A 14,331-nucleotide genomic window follows, 5' to 3' on the forward strand; every position below is an offset into this window, starting at 1 on the left:
AGCCGGTTGCAGGACCAAATGCTCAGTCACAGACAGAGACAGAGTGGAAACCTCATGTCAAGTCTCCTTCTGACCCTCAGAGCATCAGCATTTTAACAGATTCATTGTGTCCCTGCCACACACTAGGCTCTCTGTCTCCAGATAACGATATCGATGGCAGTCATTCTTCTCAATATCTGATTCCCAGGAACAAAAACTTGGCCTCATCACTACTACTCGTGTTTTGGAGTCAGGGGAAGTGTGGCACATGGACACTGTCAGGACGCACACTTGTCATTGAGAAACTTTTTTTTTTGTGCCACAAAAATCTGTATTTTTTGTTATCGCAGTATTTTTTTTTCCAAGGATGCTCGTCTCTGCATGGAATAGATGCTGTGTTGTGATGTTTCTCGTCGCGGCGCTGAGGACGGGGGCGTCCCAGGTATCAGAGACGCGCCCGAAGGCGAACTCCATCAAGCCGGGTTTGGTGGACGAGGCACCCACACCCGCTACCAACCAGTCCTCCACTGTGCACATCGGGATCACGAAGAAACATCATATCCTCACTCAGGTAATTTGAATTATCCTCCTCTTAAATATAAATGGAGCTTTTAGATCGGTATTTACGCACAGTATTTGAGTAGTTGAGAAAGTGGGATGAATTCAGTGGACTATTATTAGCCGTAATGATTCCACAAGTAGTGATTATTAATTTCAATAAACATGACCAGAAGAGAGTCAGTTTTCTTCATTTAAAACTGATTATGAGTGCGCAATTGTGCGGTCTTGAAAAGTGTGCCCCTGGAGTTTCTCGAGGTGAACGCGTAAAATAGCCCTATGTTGTTAAAAAAAAACTCTCATGTGTGAATCGTTATTGGAAATTGCAGGGATTGGACCCCCTCATAAACCCTAATTGCCTTTCAGACCTGACGCCACCATCGGGTGCCCCGCACTTCCACAGTAAATCATTAATGCTTGGAGAAATGTGAGAAAAAGTTAACACTCGGGGTAATTTTCTGTCTGGGTCTTAGTGTCATTAAAGTGGTCCAGACGCTTGCTGGGATTATGAGATTCTTACTGTGGGGCCTCTGAGGGATACTCTTACCAACCAGCCACTTAATACCCACTCAAAGAGTTATCAAGTCCTGCTGTTTCAACAAAGTGCCAAATTACTGAGTTTGACTGAAAATGCAGGATCAAATATTATTAAAGGTTTGGCAGCTTTCATTTCAGCGAAAGAAAAAAAAAGTTGTGAACATTATGAGTCAAGTGATTATCAAGTGAGGAATTATAATGGTGCATTCATTGCTTTGCTGGAAGATCAAAGTTCTCCATATAATTTCTCAAAGAGGTTTTGGTTAAGTTTATTAGAGGGGTTTTAAAACTGATATAAATGTGGGAAACGGACATGAAATATCAGTTAACCAAATACCTTTCATCTCCCCAAACTACCTCTAAATGTACACTTTAATCAAACATGCATGCATATTAATATTCCAACCTGAGAGATGCTGTTAATGTCTCCGTTTCTTTCTGAGCAGCAGATGGCACTGCCACATCCGCTGCAGCAGACACTCAGTACATCAGCTCACTGCAACAGCTGATTATGCTTGACCTTACCTTTCAAGCATTTTTCCCTTAACACAGTGTTTACATTTGGCCGAGTCCAACATATGTGATCGTGTTGAATATCTGTGAAGAGCGTTGTGCTCAGAGTGGCGCTCTGACATCCAGCTCAGACAGAAGTAAATTATGGAAAAGCCACTCTCTCTCCTCTCCTCTATTGAGTGTGGAGATCCAACCTCAAGCGGCACTGCCAGACCTCAATTTGAACGCCTGCTTACATCTTTGCCATTGCAATAATCTGGAGCGGTTTGGACGGGTGGACTGAGGGAAAACAATATATGAGTGCAGAGACCACCTTACTGTTATTAAAGTAAATGTCATGGTGTATATGCTGCCGTGTGTCCAATTTGAGACAGTTAATTGCATTTATGGCAAAAGGGGCTACTCTGTATGTATGTATGTATATATGTGTGTGTGTGTGTGTGTGTGTGTGTGTGTGTGTGTGTGTTCTGGAAGCCAGAAGGTTTTCCAGTATCGTCAAGTCACAGTTGCAGCTCTGCCTTGGCCTGATTTGCGGCTTGACTAGGAGGATGACTTTATTGACCCTCGCTTTCTTCTAATACAGTGGCCATTAATGAACAGATCAAATCATAGAGTAAAGGCCTGCTCTCTTCATGAGGTTGAAATAGCAACACGAGGCACTGACTTAGTTTAGGAGAGATTACAAGGACACTAATCAGCTTTCCTAATAAGTAAACAATTTAATAAAAGCCCTGATTTACACAAAACAACATACTGAGTAATTCTATGTCTAAAGTGGTTCACAGTAGGCCCCCTCAAAAATATTTCAACCTCTATCATCATTTGAGAAATGAATTACTGTTGATTAAGGCTTGGGTGTAAGTATGGAAAATGTGCACGCACCAACTCAAATTCCCTTGCATTTCTCTGCATCTGCCTTATGGGAAACCTCAATGCCAAAATCCCACAAGTAGATTTATGGTCAACTTGTCATGCTGTTGATTTTTGTTACAGCTGGTGTGAAATTGTTGGCAGATTATAAACCTCCACGGAGTTTGCACAGCGTTCAGGATTTAAATGATTGTGAGGTTGCCATTTATGTGATCAGGGATCTCCATATTCACCACTATGCCTAATTTTTAAACATTACTTTTTTTAAACCTGCTACCTCTCTTCAATCCACAGTCAAACACAAGAATATACATTGTTTGCAGGGTTGTTTGTGAGGCCTGAAAATCAAATGAATTAGAAAAACTTCACCACTAAATAGAACTCATTGGTTTCCAAATTATCAAGCGAGAGATTCCAGCCACCCTGGGGTCACAAGCAGATGCAGCAGGAAACAAGGGTGTAATTTGGTATTTTATCCATCACATTAGGAACTCGTTTTTATTTCCTGTAGCTGCTGACAGCGTTTGGCGATAAGAGTCATATCAATCACTGTCAAACCAGGGTCAGGTTTTGGCTGCCTTGGAGTCAGAGTGTTTTCTCGTTGTCTGACCCTTTACACGTCAGCTTGACTGCAAGTAAAACCGACAAAACCAAAAACCTCTAAGTCCTTGACAGCCGCTGCTCGTGGGTGGCACTGTTGGCTCCTTGGAAGGGAACCAACAGAAATGGATAGCATGGGGCAGGCAGCGCTCACCACTCTAACCTCTGAACCCACAAGGGAACCGACAGTGTGGCTGCATTCATGCAGGACATGTCTGTAAAACATCAGCAGTCGGTCAGCCAGACTTAACTGGTTGCTTTATTTAAATCCACACTGAGAGATCACTTTAACAAGCGATCTCTGAGGGCTCTGCCTGTAAAAGTACAGCCACGTCTTTTACCTCTCTCTGTCTCGGCCCTGCCTGCCTCCTCTCCAGCTTAAAATAACTGTTGGGTGATCCTAATGAGCTGAGAAAGAGAGTGAAAAGGCAGCGAGAGGTGTGACCGCTTGTTAGTGCTCGGCATATATATTCGTGCTTCAGTCGTCTGTCCTGTGGCCTTTCCAGTCTGTGGCTCCCTTGGGCACCGTGAAGGCCGTGCACTGGAGCCATTAGGAGTCTTCCATTTTGACCTCTTTTTTTTTTACTGTAATTGGCCTTGTTAATGAGAGGAGACCCATTCCATCTCATTTCACAGGATTACACCTTTTAGAGTGGCATACCATCAAGAGCTTTACCCCTTTCTTTTCATAGTCTTTGAAGTGCACAGTCATGTGTGCCTTTATTCATGTCCGATGAATAAGATCAACTCAGAATGTATACTTAACTTAAGGAAGGTCTAGTTTTTGGAGACTTTGGTTTATAGCGCTCAAAGGGACATGCCCATAAACACATGTGTTTTGAGTGATGAAAGACGCCAAGTTGTGTTTAAAGACATGGTTTGTAAGAGTGACTTGTGCGCAGCCATCCCTATGTTATCTGATACCGGCTGTCTGTGCTTTCAGGGCATATGAAGTTTGTTTACTCAGTGACATCGTTTATTTGACTCTGTAAGGCCCCCTACCACTCATTAACACCATTCACAGTTTCAGGTTATGTGCTTGATCTCAAGCTTTAGGATCAAGTGCGATCACAACACCAAGTTCTACGAGTTGAGTATCAAATGTTTAATAAGCTTTTTACTTTAGCTTTTCAATCAACATCAATGAAATACCAGCATATATTAACTGATCTATCGTATTACTCAGGTTGTGTCCCTCCATGTTGACTGGATGAAAGTTATTTGGGTTTGAGAGGGGGTCAGAAAAAGGGGATTGGGGCAGACTGTCATTTTGAAGAGCAGGGAAGTATTTTTTGTTCTTCACCCTGAATTTATATTTTCTGTCAGCCTTCCTTTGTAATATAGTTGATAAATAAAACAGCACCTAATGGTGAAAACCTCCACCAAGGCTAATGCCCAGTCTCGACATGTTAAAGAAAGTGGATCTGGTCCAAAAGTGTAATGTGTTCTTCCTCAGGTCATGTTCCACTCATTCACAAAATTTCACGGAAATCAGTTCATTAGTTTTTTAACAATCCTGCTTATTTACTTATTATGTTTAAATTGCCTCCATAATCCTCCAAACTGTAAATATTCCTCTCACTCATAGTTTGTTCATGCCCTCTACAACAGAGATAGGGAACTGTCTTCCTATCAAGGGACAATTAAGTTTATATAGTATCCTTCACAGGCTGTAATAACCATTTGAGCACATATTACAGTAATCTCTCTCTAAAGCGATGCTTCTTCTTTGTTGTAGAGTCTGATGGTCGTGATGATGCTAAACACTGATTTTAGCCAAAACAACTTGCTCTAACAAATTCTTACTTTTGGTAGTTTGGTATGGGCCTCACTAAATTACTGAATGCATATATCACAGTAATCTCTCTAATGCGATGCTTCTCTTTGGTGAAGCGTCTGATGGTAGTGATGATGATGACGCTACTCACAACTACTTTTAGCCAAAACAAATCCTCACCATTGGTAGTATCAGGTATCAGGCTCGAAAAAGACAAGTCCTCACTCGTACCAACCTCGGCATAGATTCCAAACACAAAATAGCTTGTGGGGCAGTTTTTATCATGTTTCATCACAGGTCAGACAGAAAAACTTTTCTTGTGATGTCCATTTATGTCCGTATCACTGCTATGTCATTTATCTGCTCTGTGAAGGTTCTTTGAGAAAAACTGACACTTTGGAACAATTTTACTTTGTCCATTGCTAGCAGCTCCACAGCGGCAATCAGGCATTTTATAAATTCACCCTCTGAATGATGTTTCAGCGTCTTAGCTATTAGTTTGCTCATCGTATAACTTGCCTGCACAACATCATCTCTGTCTGGATGTGGTCTTGTGAAAGCTGCTTGTTGGGCACGCAAACTCCGCTAACGAGCGTTAATTTCATCCAAGCGTATTTGTCCTTGCAACTCATCCAGTTTTGCATGTTTCCAACTGTAATGATGCTCGTGATTGGCCGTTTTCATCGATGTGAGCGCATCCCTGAAAACCTGGCACACAGGCTTTTCAGTTACTTCAACAAAAAATTTAATGTTTTTCCATTTTCTAGCACAACTTTCTTTCTTCCTGACTGCTCTGAGCTGACTGTTCCCCACCCCTGGGTTAAAATGACTACATTGTCAAGGTTAAGGGGCTTGTGTGATCAAAGTTACAATAATATACACTCTGTTAAAGTTAGGGAATGGTTATGTAAAAAAAAAACATAACCATTTTGTTGGAAACGGGATATAGTCGTATCCTGCACTTGAATTCATCCACTTTGAACTTCTGCCTAGACTTTGTCACTCTAAAATATCATATTACTGTCCTTTGCACCTCTCAAGAAAACATGCATAATGCAGGGAAGGGTCTCACTTTTCTAAACAAAAGGTTCAAACCCTCCTCACTTTCCAAAAATATTTTCATTCTCTCTCAATTTAAATCTCTCGCACTCCAACTAAGCAGATGAGACATTCTTAGTGTTATTTTTATGCATTACTGGGCACTTCCATCGAATTATATCAGCGCTTTGGAATGACTCCACAGAAGTAAATAAGGGATCCTGCAACCAGGGTGGATGGTTTAAAGCCCTGTATATCCTGTAGTAAATCCCTTGTAGATTGTTGCTCCCGCACATTTAAGTTTCCTCATCAAAGTCACGTCGTTTTACCAGCACGGAGGCAGCCCGAGACAAGGCCAGGGGCTTCCCTTATGACTCTGTCTGTCTCGGCCTTTATCGTCTCACCAGCATACCGAGAGAGGCTGCAGAGTACACAGTCCTCAGCCCACTTCCTGCGCAGGATTCAAAGCTGTGCTTTTATGTGCAAAAGCTGTCTGGGGAAAAATAAGGGAGCAACAGAAAAAAGATGGGAGATGAATGAGATGCATCCAAATGAAGCCCTGTCTCTCAGAAGTTGCAAATGAGCCATTTTAAAACATGACAAGATAAGGCGAGATTATCCGCTGCGATTTGGGGGTCAGCCTTGTATCATTGGGTTTCAAAGGGCTGTCTTGTGGTTTGAGCCATGATGGAAGAGGTGAGCCTCAGCCCTCTTTTTCTACAACTCCCCCCTCCACCCACGCACCCATGCGCTGTAATTGATCCAAATCTGCCGTCCAGAAAGACAGATAGGAATCAGAGCAGGTAGTATGAAGTACTACTGCGCGTGGCCGGTGCCATTAGTCATCATATTCAGATAACGGCACATGTTTTATGTCAGGAGAAAGAAAACTGCTGCTGCTGTCTTGAACTTCTCTTCAGATTATATTTCCAACAGTTCTAACTACGTAAAACCAATCTAATTTGTGTGTGTAACCTAGAGACGATTAGCTTGGCTTAGATAAGAAACTGGGGCAAAGACTCACTGCAAACGCTCCTACAAGTGAATACATGCTGCATCTTTTTTCTTTTTCATTTCCACCTATATAAACACATAGAAATGTAAAATAAAAATGTGGTGTTTTACAGGGAATTGTGAACAGTTTTCTTGGCAGGACTTTTCAGTCACAGACTGTATTTATCTTCAATAAATACTAACACACCCCAAATCCCTTAGATTTACTGTCATTTGTAGCTCTTATGTTTCAGTTTATTTCAAAATTGATAAAAATGAGAAGCATTGCATTAATTTTTGAGCTTCAGAGGTGCTGGACAGCAGATTTTCTTTTTAATTTAGAGAGGCTAACCTCTCCCCTGTTTCCAGTTGTGATTCTAAGATAGAATAATCCTTCCTGGCTCAAGTTTTCCTGGATTCACATACATCATTTAACCCTCTGCAAGTAAGCAAATAAGAGATAAGATTACCCTAAAATGTTAAACCTTTTCTTCTCTCAAAGAAAAGCTGGGATTTTAGGATTGTGATTCCATGAAGTTGGATACTGCGCTTCCCATAAACTTGATAGCATCTTTATTAGATCCTACCTGCCTGGTCAACACACCCATGTCTGTCAAACGTCTTTTGTGTAGTCTCTTGTTTAAGCTGAGATAGCGCTGATGACATAACCAGGATTATTTTCAAAGACTTGACGAAGTTGCTACAGAACCACAAAAGACACCATACAAGTGTTTTTCCAGGCTCACCTGAACTCCTCATAATGAGTTTCACTTATAAAACAAGACCAGTAGATTTTCTGGGAACTCTTTTTTAACATTGTCGTAATTAAGCAATATTTAGAAGACATCAGAAAAAAAATCAGGACTTCATTACTTTCATCAACACATTACGCATCTGGAGCATGGGAACCTGACACAATGATGGATGAACAGTCAGCTTAATATTTCTGCTCATTTCTCATTGCCTCCATGTGTTTCCAGCCTGAGAAAGTCAGCGTGGCATCCCTCCAAAAAGTCTAATCGTATTCGCTTTCTGAGGCGCGAGGACATCGAGCAACAACTTCTAATGTGATATGCAATATATTAAACATGTGGTGTACATTCACGATTGGAGGGACGCCTGTACTTTTGGGCACGGCCTCCCCTGCTCAGCTGACCATAATATCCAAAATGGAGTTTGCTATTTATTGAGTCTATAACAATTTTACTCTGATATAAACCTCTCTCATGTCCATTCATATGTTTATTGTTCCGTGTTTGTCAGTGGTAAACCACACTAAATCAGCTAAGTCAGTGCAGTGACAGCTCAGTGGGGTTGTGGTGCCTGTGGTGGTGTGCCAGCTAAACATGTTGTTTTAATGTCAGTCCACACTGGACATGATTTACACAGTCAGAATCCATATCCTGTGCATTTTCCCACAAATCTGCATATTTGAGGTGTCGTGTCATTCAAATGTCTGACATCTCATTCCACCCACTGCAGTAATGACACTCTGTAACAGAGGGGTTTAAAATAAGATAAAGATGTTCCAGCAGTTGGGAGAAAACAGTTTCCTGACCTTAACTGTGACCCGACCAGAATACTGGTGCTTCCCCACTGTGGCTCAAAGTGTCCCTCTCCGTTGATTAGTTCAGTGCAAATTCACAGCTTTAATTCACTTGTCTGAGCAGTTCATTTGATTTGTGACACAATTTATGTTGAGCTTCTTTGCTCCCGCTCCAACACTAATGGCGATGGGACTTGTGCATGTGCAAGGAATTATATCAAGGCAGCAGTTCCAGTAAAACTTCCCATTGGTGCACAAATTTGTTATGGAAAAAGTGAGATTGCTTTAATTGTTCTGTGCATTGTTGTGGACGAGGGATATTATGTAAGTCTAGTCTCTTCTAGTGTGATCATTTCATGGCACTTATGGAAAAGACCCTCAGACTTTTAGAATGTTTTGCTGGACTACAGACGATATGTCTCAACCTTTCAGCATAAAAACAAAAAAATCACGGTAAATTGAGAATAATTACGGAAGATAATTACCCCTCAATTATGTCTGCAGAGTCATTTAGCTTCTGAACACAGTGAATTAAGTATTTTTTCTTAGTTTGGAAATTGTAATGACTTCATTGCCTGGGACCCACCAACATAATGACCACACAAGACATTTTAATACCTACAACATGTCCAATAACAAGACAACCTGTAGTCATATCTTCTCATCTACTGCTGACAATAAAATGAATTGACGGGAATGACATTTGTTTTTGATGTTCCATACTTCAATTGAAAAACCCATACACAATGTAATGTCTCTCCAGAACCAATGATGCATGTTGCACTCCAGAAACAGTTGGGAAACTTTTAATTAAAAACAAAGTAACTGGAAAATCTTCTATTGCCTGGTTTTCATCAGCGTGATGCAGCTGCATTTATCTATATTTACCACATTTTTGCAGCGAAGTAAAGTATCTGCACAAAATCTATTTACATCTGTTGATCATAGGGTTTTCTTTGATTGAAAATACAAAATAGATAAAGTAACATGTACAATTTCAAACACGATAAACTGCATTGAGTCTTTCTCTGGTCTTGTTTTTGGTCCAAACAACATTTTACACAACACTTAGTACCTAGCAATACCGAAGACCATGTAAGAGCTGATGTGAGGGCACAACATGAGTCAGGTTGAGTGTGTTGTTTTCAGGGAAAAGAGTCTCTCCAAGGACCTATAAACCGGAATGCATTTTATTTGACTTGTTAACAGCTTGCTACAATTTGAACTGTGGTGCATCAATTAGATGAAATGCTGTGTTTGGTCTGTGTGAGTCGATGCTTGCTGGGTGTTTTTCTCTTCCACAGCAGTGCTTCGACAATACAGCAATCTGATCATTTGGTGAATATTTTATGGACATTGATGTCATTAATGCCATTTAGAAAAATCACTCACATCTACAGCCACATGTGTGCGTGTTTCCTACATAGCCAAATATATTAAAGTCAAAAATCAAAGGCAGCATTTACGGATTAAGAAACAGGGGAAGTGAGCTTTGGAATGATTCTCTGCTCATGTCTGGTAACATGACTACAAATTAATGGTGATGGTACCAACACTGACCTTTAGATTCAACTCAGCAACAACAGCTTGGAGACTATGTGGGTAAAGCCATTTTGATATAAATGTCTGACACTGAAACTATCCTCTCTATCCTCACCTATGTGCAGATGAATATGTGCAATGTAATGTAATGTGTTTCTTTCCAGAAGCAAAGGTATATTCTCAACATGTTGAGTAAATGCATGTTATCCTCAGCAGGTGTATCCGTGCAGCAGTGACAAGGAGTGCACAGTGGGCAGCTACTGTCACAGCCCTCAACAGGCTCCCTCACGCTGCCTCACCTGCCGCAGAAGGAAGAAGCGCTGCCATCGGGACGCCATGTGCTGTCCTGGGAACCGCTGCAGCAACTGTGCGTACCTGACACACACACACAAACACACACACGCAGTATGTGTGTGTGTGCATGCACAGTATCTAGCCCAGAGACTTGAGGGAAGGAGCCAATGCATTTAAATAATGCTGAACACATGCTTTTAGACAGAATCTTGAACCATAGCTGAATTGTTTTAAATGGATGCCCAGAGGTTAGGAGTCAGTGCTCGCATTCTGGCATGTTGTCCCAGCAGTAAACAGTGTGAATGGCATGAATATGTATGTGTTTGCTCACAGATGCCAGAGAGGTTCAGCTGAAATTGTTTTTAACTGCTGTAGCTGCATAGTGACAGGAGGTTACCTGCCTTCACGGTTAGGGCTTGTTCATGTCCATGTTAGTTGATTTCTGTTTCTGTTGTTTTACAATTTTCTCTTCTCTTTCCGTTTGCAGATATTTGTGTCCCTATCTCAGAGAGTGTGCTCTCACCTCACATCTCAGCGTTAGACGAGCATTACAAACTGTCCACTAAAGACCACAACTGGAAGAAGAGCAGCAAAGCACACGCTAAGCATTCTCTTAAAGGTAAGATCAGACTGTGTATTCCTGACGTTATGTTTAAAACATGTCCACCAGAATCCTCACACTGTCACTGTTGTCTTTTCTCTCATCGTTCATTCTCACCGAACCTGGTCTGGGTGGCTGAATCTTTCTGTTGTTCACAGTCCTACAGAGTTCATGGGCGACGCCAGTCCACAAACTACTTTGATAATTACCTCTCTGCTCATATGTCAGTGTCTTTGAACCCAAAGCGCAGCATGTCGAGCCCAGAAGAAACCACAATGCCCCTGCTGTTTCTGCACCTACATAAAGCTGTACAAACACTTTCACTGACAGCACCTATTGTGTGGTACACAAGTGAAAACCACAGAATGCAGATTTGGCATGATTATAGCTAATAATGCAGTGAGACCCCTGCTTAGCGTGATTTAAGGTAATATGAGGACCTGCCCATAAAGTAATAGACTTAACGAGACTCTTAAATTACTCAACCCTAATGCACTTTCAAGACAGCAGGCTGTTATGCTAAAATCAATGTGAAAATAGCAGTGGCATTTTAAGTTACTATAAATAAGGACAATTATTTCATTTGTGCTTGACTCACTGCCTTGCCTTAAACGTTATTACACTATAATGGCCTAACACAAAGTCGCTGCTTGAGAAAAATCTTAAACCCACAGAATCTGTGGTGTTGAAACTAATGGACGAGCCGCAGTCCCTCGTGCTGACGGTTGTAGCTTCATATTGAAATAACTAATCAGTGTGTGGTTTTGTCAGGGATACAGGACAACTGGTTTGAATGATAAAGCAGCCTTTGGCAAGAGATGATATATTTTTAAAAGTAAGAAAAAACCCTGTATGACTAAATTGTACGAATTATACATTTATTGGAGTGATATTAATTTCCTGCCAGGAATATCAGACATACACCAGATGGGATTAATAGTTAATATACAGGATAAGCAACATGCTTGCTTGACTCATGTTGAAAGCTTCATGTTGTCTCTTTTGTTTCTGACATGGCCACACTTTAAGTGTAACTTGAAGAAGCGTCGCTAAACCTCTCCATATGGTTACAGCTCAATGAACAATGATTATACATTTCTTTGTCTTTAAACTCTTTAAAACTCTGAGATGCTGGATGGTTTCAAATTTCACTTTTATGAATTTGATGAAGCATTTGTTTCTGTTTCCCTTTTTCAAGTCCTGCCAACTTGGTATTCAGCTCAGAATTTGTCTTTTGTTTGGTTCACCACTGATCGGCACGGTTTCCTGTGTTCTTCTATTAGGGCATGAGGGTGACCCCTGCCTGCGCTCATCCGACTGCTCGGAGGGCTACTGCTGCGCCCGCCATTTCTGGACCAAAATCTGCAAGCCGGTGCTGAGGCAGGGAGAGGTGTGCACTAAGCAGAGGAAGAAAGGCGCACACGGCTTGGAGATCTTCCAGCGCTGTGACTGCGCCAAGGGCCTCTCCTGCAAGGTGTGGAAAGACGCCACCTCCTCGTCCAAGTCCAGGCTCCACATGTGCCAGAAGATCTGAAGCGGAGGCAGCTGCTGTCGGCATAGAAGCCTCCGTCTCCATCTGCCAGGGAAAGTTTTTTTAAAGGATGGGTTGTGGCTGTATTGAAAAGGAGCAAAAGACAGAGACTAACAAGAGACAGAACAGACTGTGTGGGTTCAAGCCCACTACTCAGCAAGCGCAGAGTGAATGGGAATGCTTTAATGTGTCTGCTGTGAGTGTTCCATCCTTGTAAGCACATACGGTACAAACAAGCAAGCACACACACACACGCACACACACACTATCACACACACACACCTCATAGCTTGAGATCAGTGAGCTCATGGTGTGATTGCTCACAGTTACAACAAAGCTTTCTACACATTCTCGTCGACATTCAGGGAGCCACAGGGTTAGCCAGTAGATGCTGTGATAGGTTTGTTTCAAGATGGAGGCAGCAGACGTAGCAGTTTCATCAAACTTCAACTTATAATAATAAGAGAGGTAGACTATTACCATAGAAGCCATACTTTTACTGCACATTACTTTCTTTAACAAAGTCCAAGACTGAAGATGAAGTCAGATGTTTAATAACCTGTGTTTCACTACAAGATCTGAATTTTGCATCTTTTGTCTCATTCAGAATTCAGCTCTCACAACCAGTAACAATGTCCAGACCCCATAAATACTGGTCATATCATATATGAGGAACTAATTGCATAGACTGTTCACTCCAGCTTGACTTGTGTGAAGAATGGAAGAACATTTACATCACAGTGATGGGTTTCATCTGGGGCATTAGCTCCTCACCCCGATTTTTAGCTACAAGAAGAGAGATAGCGTCCTGTGTCTGTTGTGGAACACGCTTTTGATCCGTCAGATGTAACAGTTTACACCGAGGTAGTGCTCTGCTGCAGACTTGGTGGTTCCGATACCAGATGGAGAATGGTTCTGCTTTTCCAATCACATGATTCAAGGATGGAAGTGCAATTCTTTCCGTTAACAAAGCCAGTAGGAAAGGACACATGCAGATTGATTAGATTTAAAAACATGCTTCATAAACCTGACGTTCTCAAAGAGAATTAAAGGATGAATCAACATTTTGTGTATTGTTCTGTTATTTCAAATATGACTTACTTACTCGTCTTACGAAATACTGTTCAGTTAGAAAAACTGATAAGGAGGCTAAGCAATGCTTCCGTCTGTACCACTCGTTCAAACAACCACTTGTTACCTACATAGTCAGCATAATATCACATTCGCCTCCTTTTGCTTTAATGTTGTGTGATCATCAAATCCACATATTTTGTAACCATTTAAAATATCAATAAGCTCTTATATTGTAAATAGATTGGAAACAATGAAAATGTATTTAAGAATCAATGTATATCATGTACATATAATAAAAATATGAATCCTGAATATTACAGCAAAAATGATCTAGGTGAGAAGAGTAAAGGGAAGAGATGGGACAAGATGGACAGATTCAAAATAATGTAGTCATGATAAAAGCTGTGTATTGAGTACAGGTGTGGGTAGCTTTGACTGATGTTAACTAGATGCATTGAAAGGATATTTCCTTTAGACAATGAAAAGCACATTCATTTCCAAAATTATCTGTGTAAATGGTTTCAAGATTTATGTCCCACTAAATATTGTTTGTGTGAATATGTCCCATGATTTCTTTTGTGTATTTACAACGATGAATGAATAAAAGAATGTATTTTGTAACACTGGTCCAGATGGCTTGTTATTGCTCATTGTGTTGATTGTTGTGTAGAGTTTTTACTAAGTAAGACAGGAGATAATGAAAACAATATTCTTAATATGTTAATATAATATTCACTGATTAATGGGACAGGGCATAAACAAACAAGTTGCAAATTTAAAAACTCCAATGCTTCACTTGAACATGGACAATAAAGTAATGAAAACCTGATTTCAGAAGTTAACTTGGCATTAGAAAACACTACATTGTATTTTCTTTG

The 14,331-nt window shown here is 40.9% G+C and overlaps 1 protein-coding gene and 1 long non-coding RNA gene across 3 annotated transcripts in view; one reads left to right on the forward strand and one right to left on the reverse strand.

The window, feature by feature from the left end:
- dkk2 (dickkopf WNT signaling pathway inhibitor 2) lies at positions 1 to 14,071 on the forward strand. Of its 2 annotated transcripts, none has more exons than XM_020101151.2 (4): positions 1 to 550; positions 10,170 to 10,320; positions 10,735 to 10,866; positions 12,132 to 14,071. In XM_020101151.2, the coding sequence occupies exons 1-4, from the start codon at positions 347 to 349 to the stop codon at positions 12,380 to 12,382; spliced, it is 738 nt and encodes a 245-aa protein (XP_019956710.1). In that variant the 5' UTR covers positions 1 to 346; the 3' UTR covers positions 12,383 to 14,071. The 2 variants fall into 2 exon arrangements, with proteins under 2 accessions (XP_019956710.1, XP_069386193.1); XM_069530092.1 differs by having other exon boundaries at positions 311 to 550; positions 10,167 to 10,320; positions 12,132 to 13,956.
- The window catches only part of LOC138411139 (uncharacterized), a 27,684-nt gene continuing 25,062 nt past the window's right edge, over positions 11,710 to 14,331 (reverse strand). Inside the window, exon 2 of the long non-coding RNA XR_011243793.1 lies at positions 11,710 to 12,424. This is a non-coding gene — a long non-coding RNA (uncharacterized lncRNA). The remainder of the gene's footprint in view (positions 12,425 to 14,331) is intronic.

The sequence above is a fragment of the Paralichthys olivaceus genome, chromosome 8, assembly GCF_024713975.1.
Source record: "Paralichthys olivaceus isolate ysfri-2021 chromosome 8, ASM2471397v2, whole genome shotgun sequence".
NCBI lineage: Eukaryota > Metazoa > Chordata > Actinopteri > Pleuronectiformes > Paralichthyidae > Paralichthys > Paralichthys olivaceus.

Excerpts from the sequence above, each read along its gene's own strand:
- dkk2 (XM_069530092.1), top strand. The coding sequence starts at position 347 with ATGCTCGTCTCTGCATGGAATAGATGCTGTGTTGTGATGTTTCTCGTC. Across the intron at positions 10,321-10,734 it reads TGGGAACCGCTGCAGCAACT|ATATTTGTGTCCCTATCTCA; the intron begins GTGCGTACCTGA and ends TTCCGTTTGCAG. Across the intron at positions 10,867-12,131 it reads CGCTAAGCATTCTCTTAAAG|GGCATGAGGGTGACCCCTGC; the intron begins GTAAGATCAGAC and ends TTCTTCTATTAG.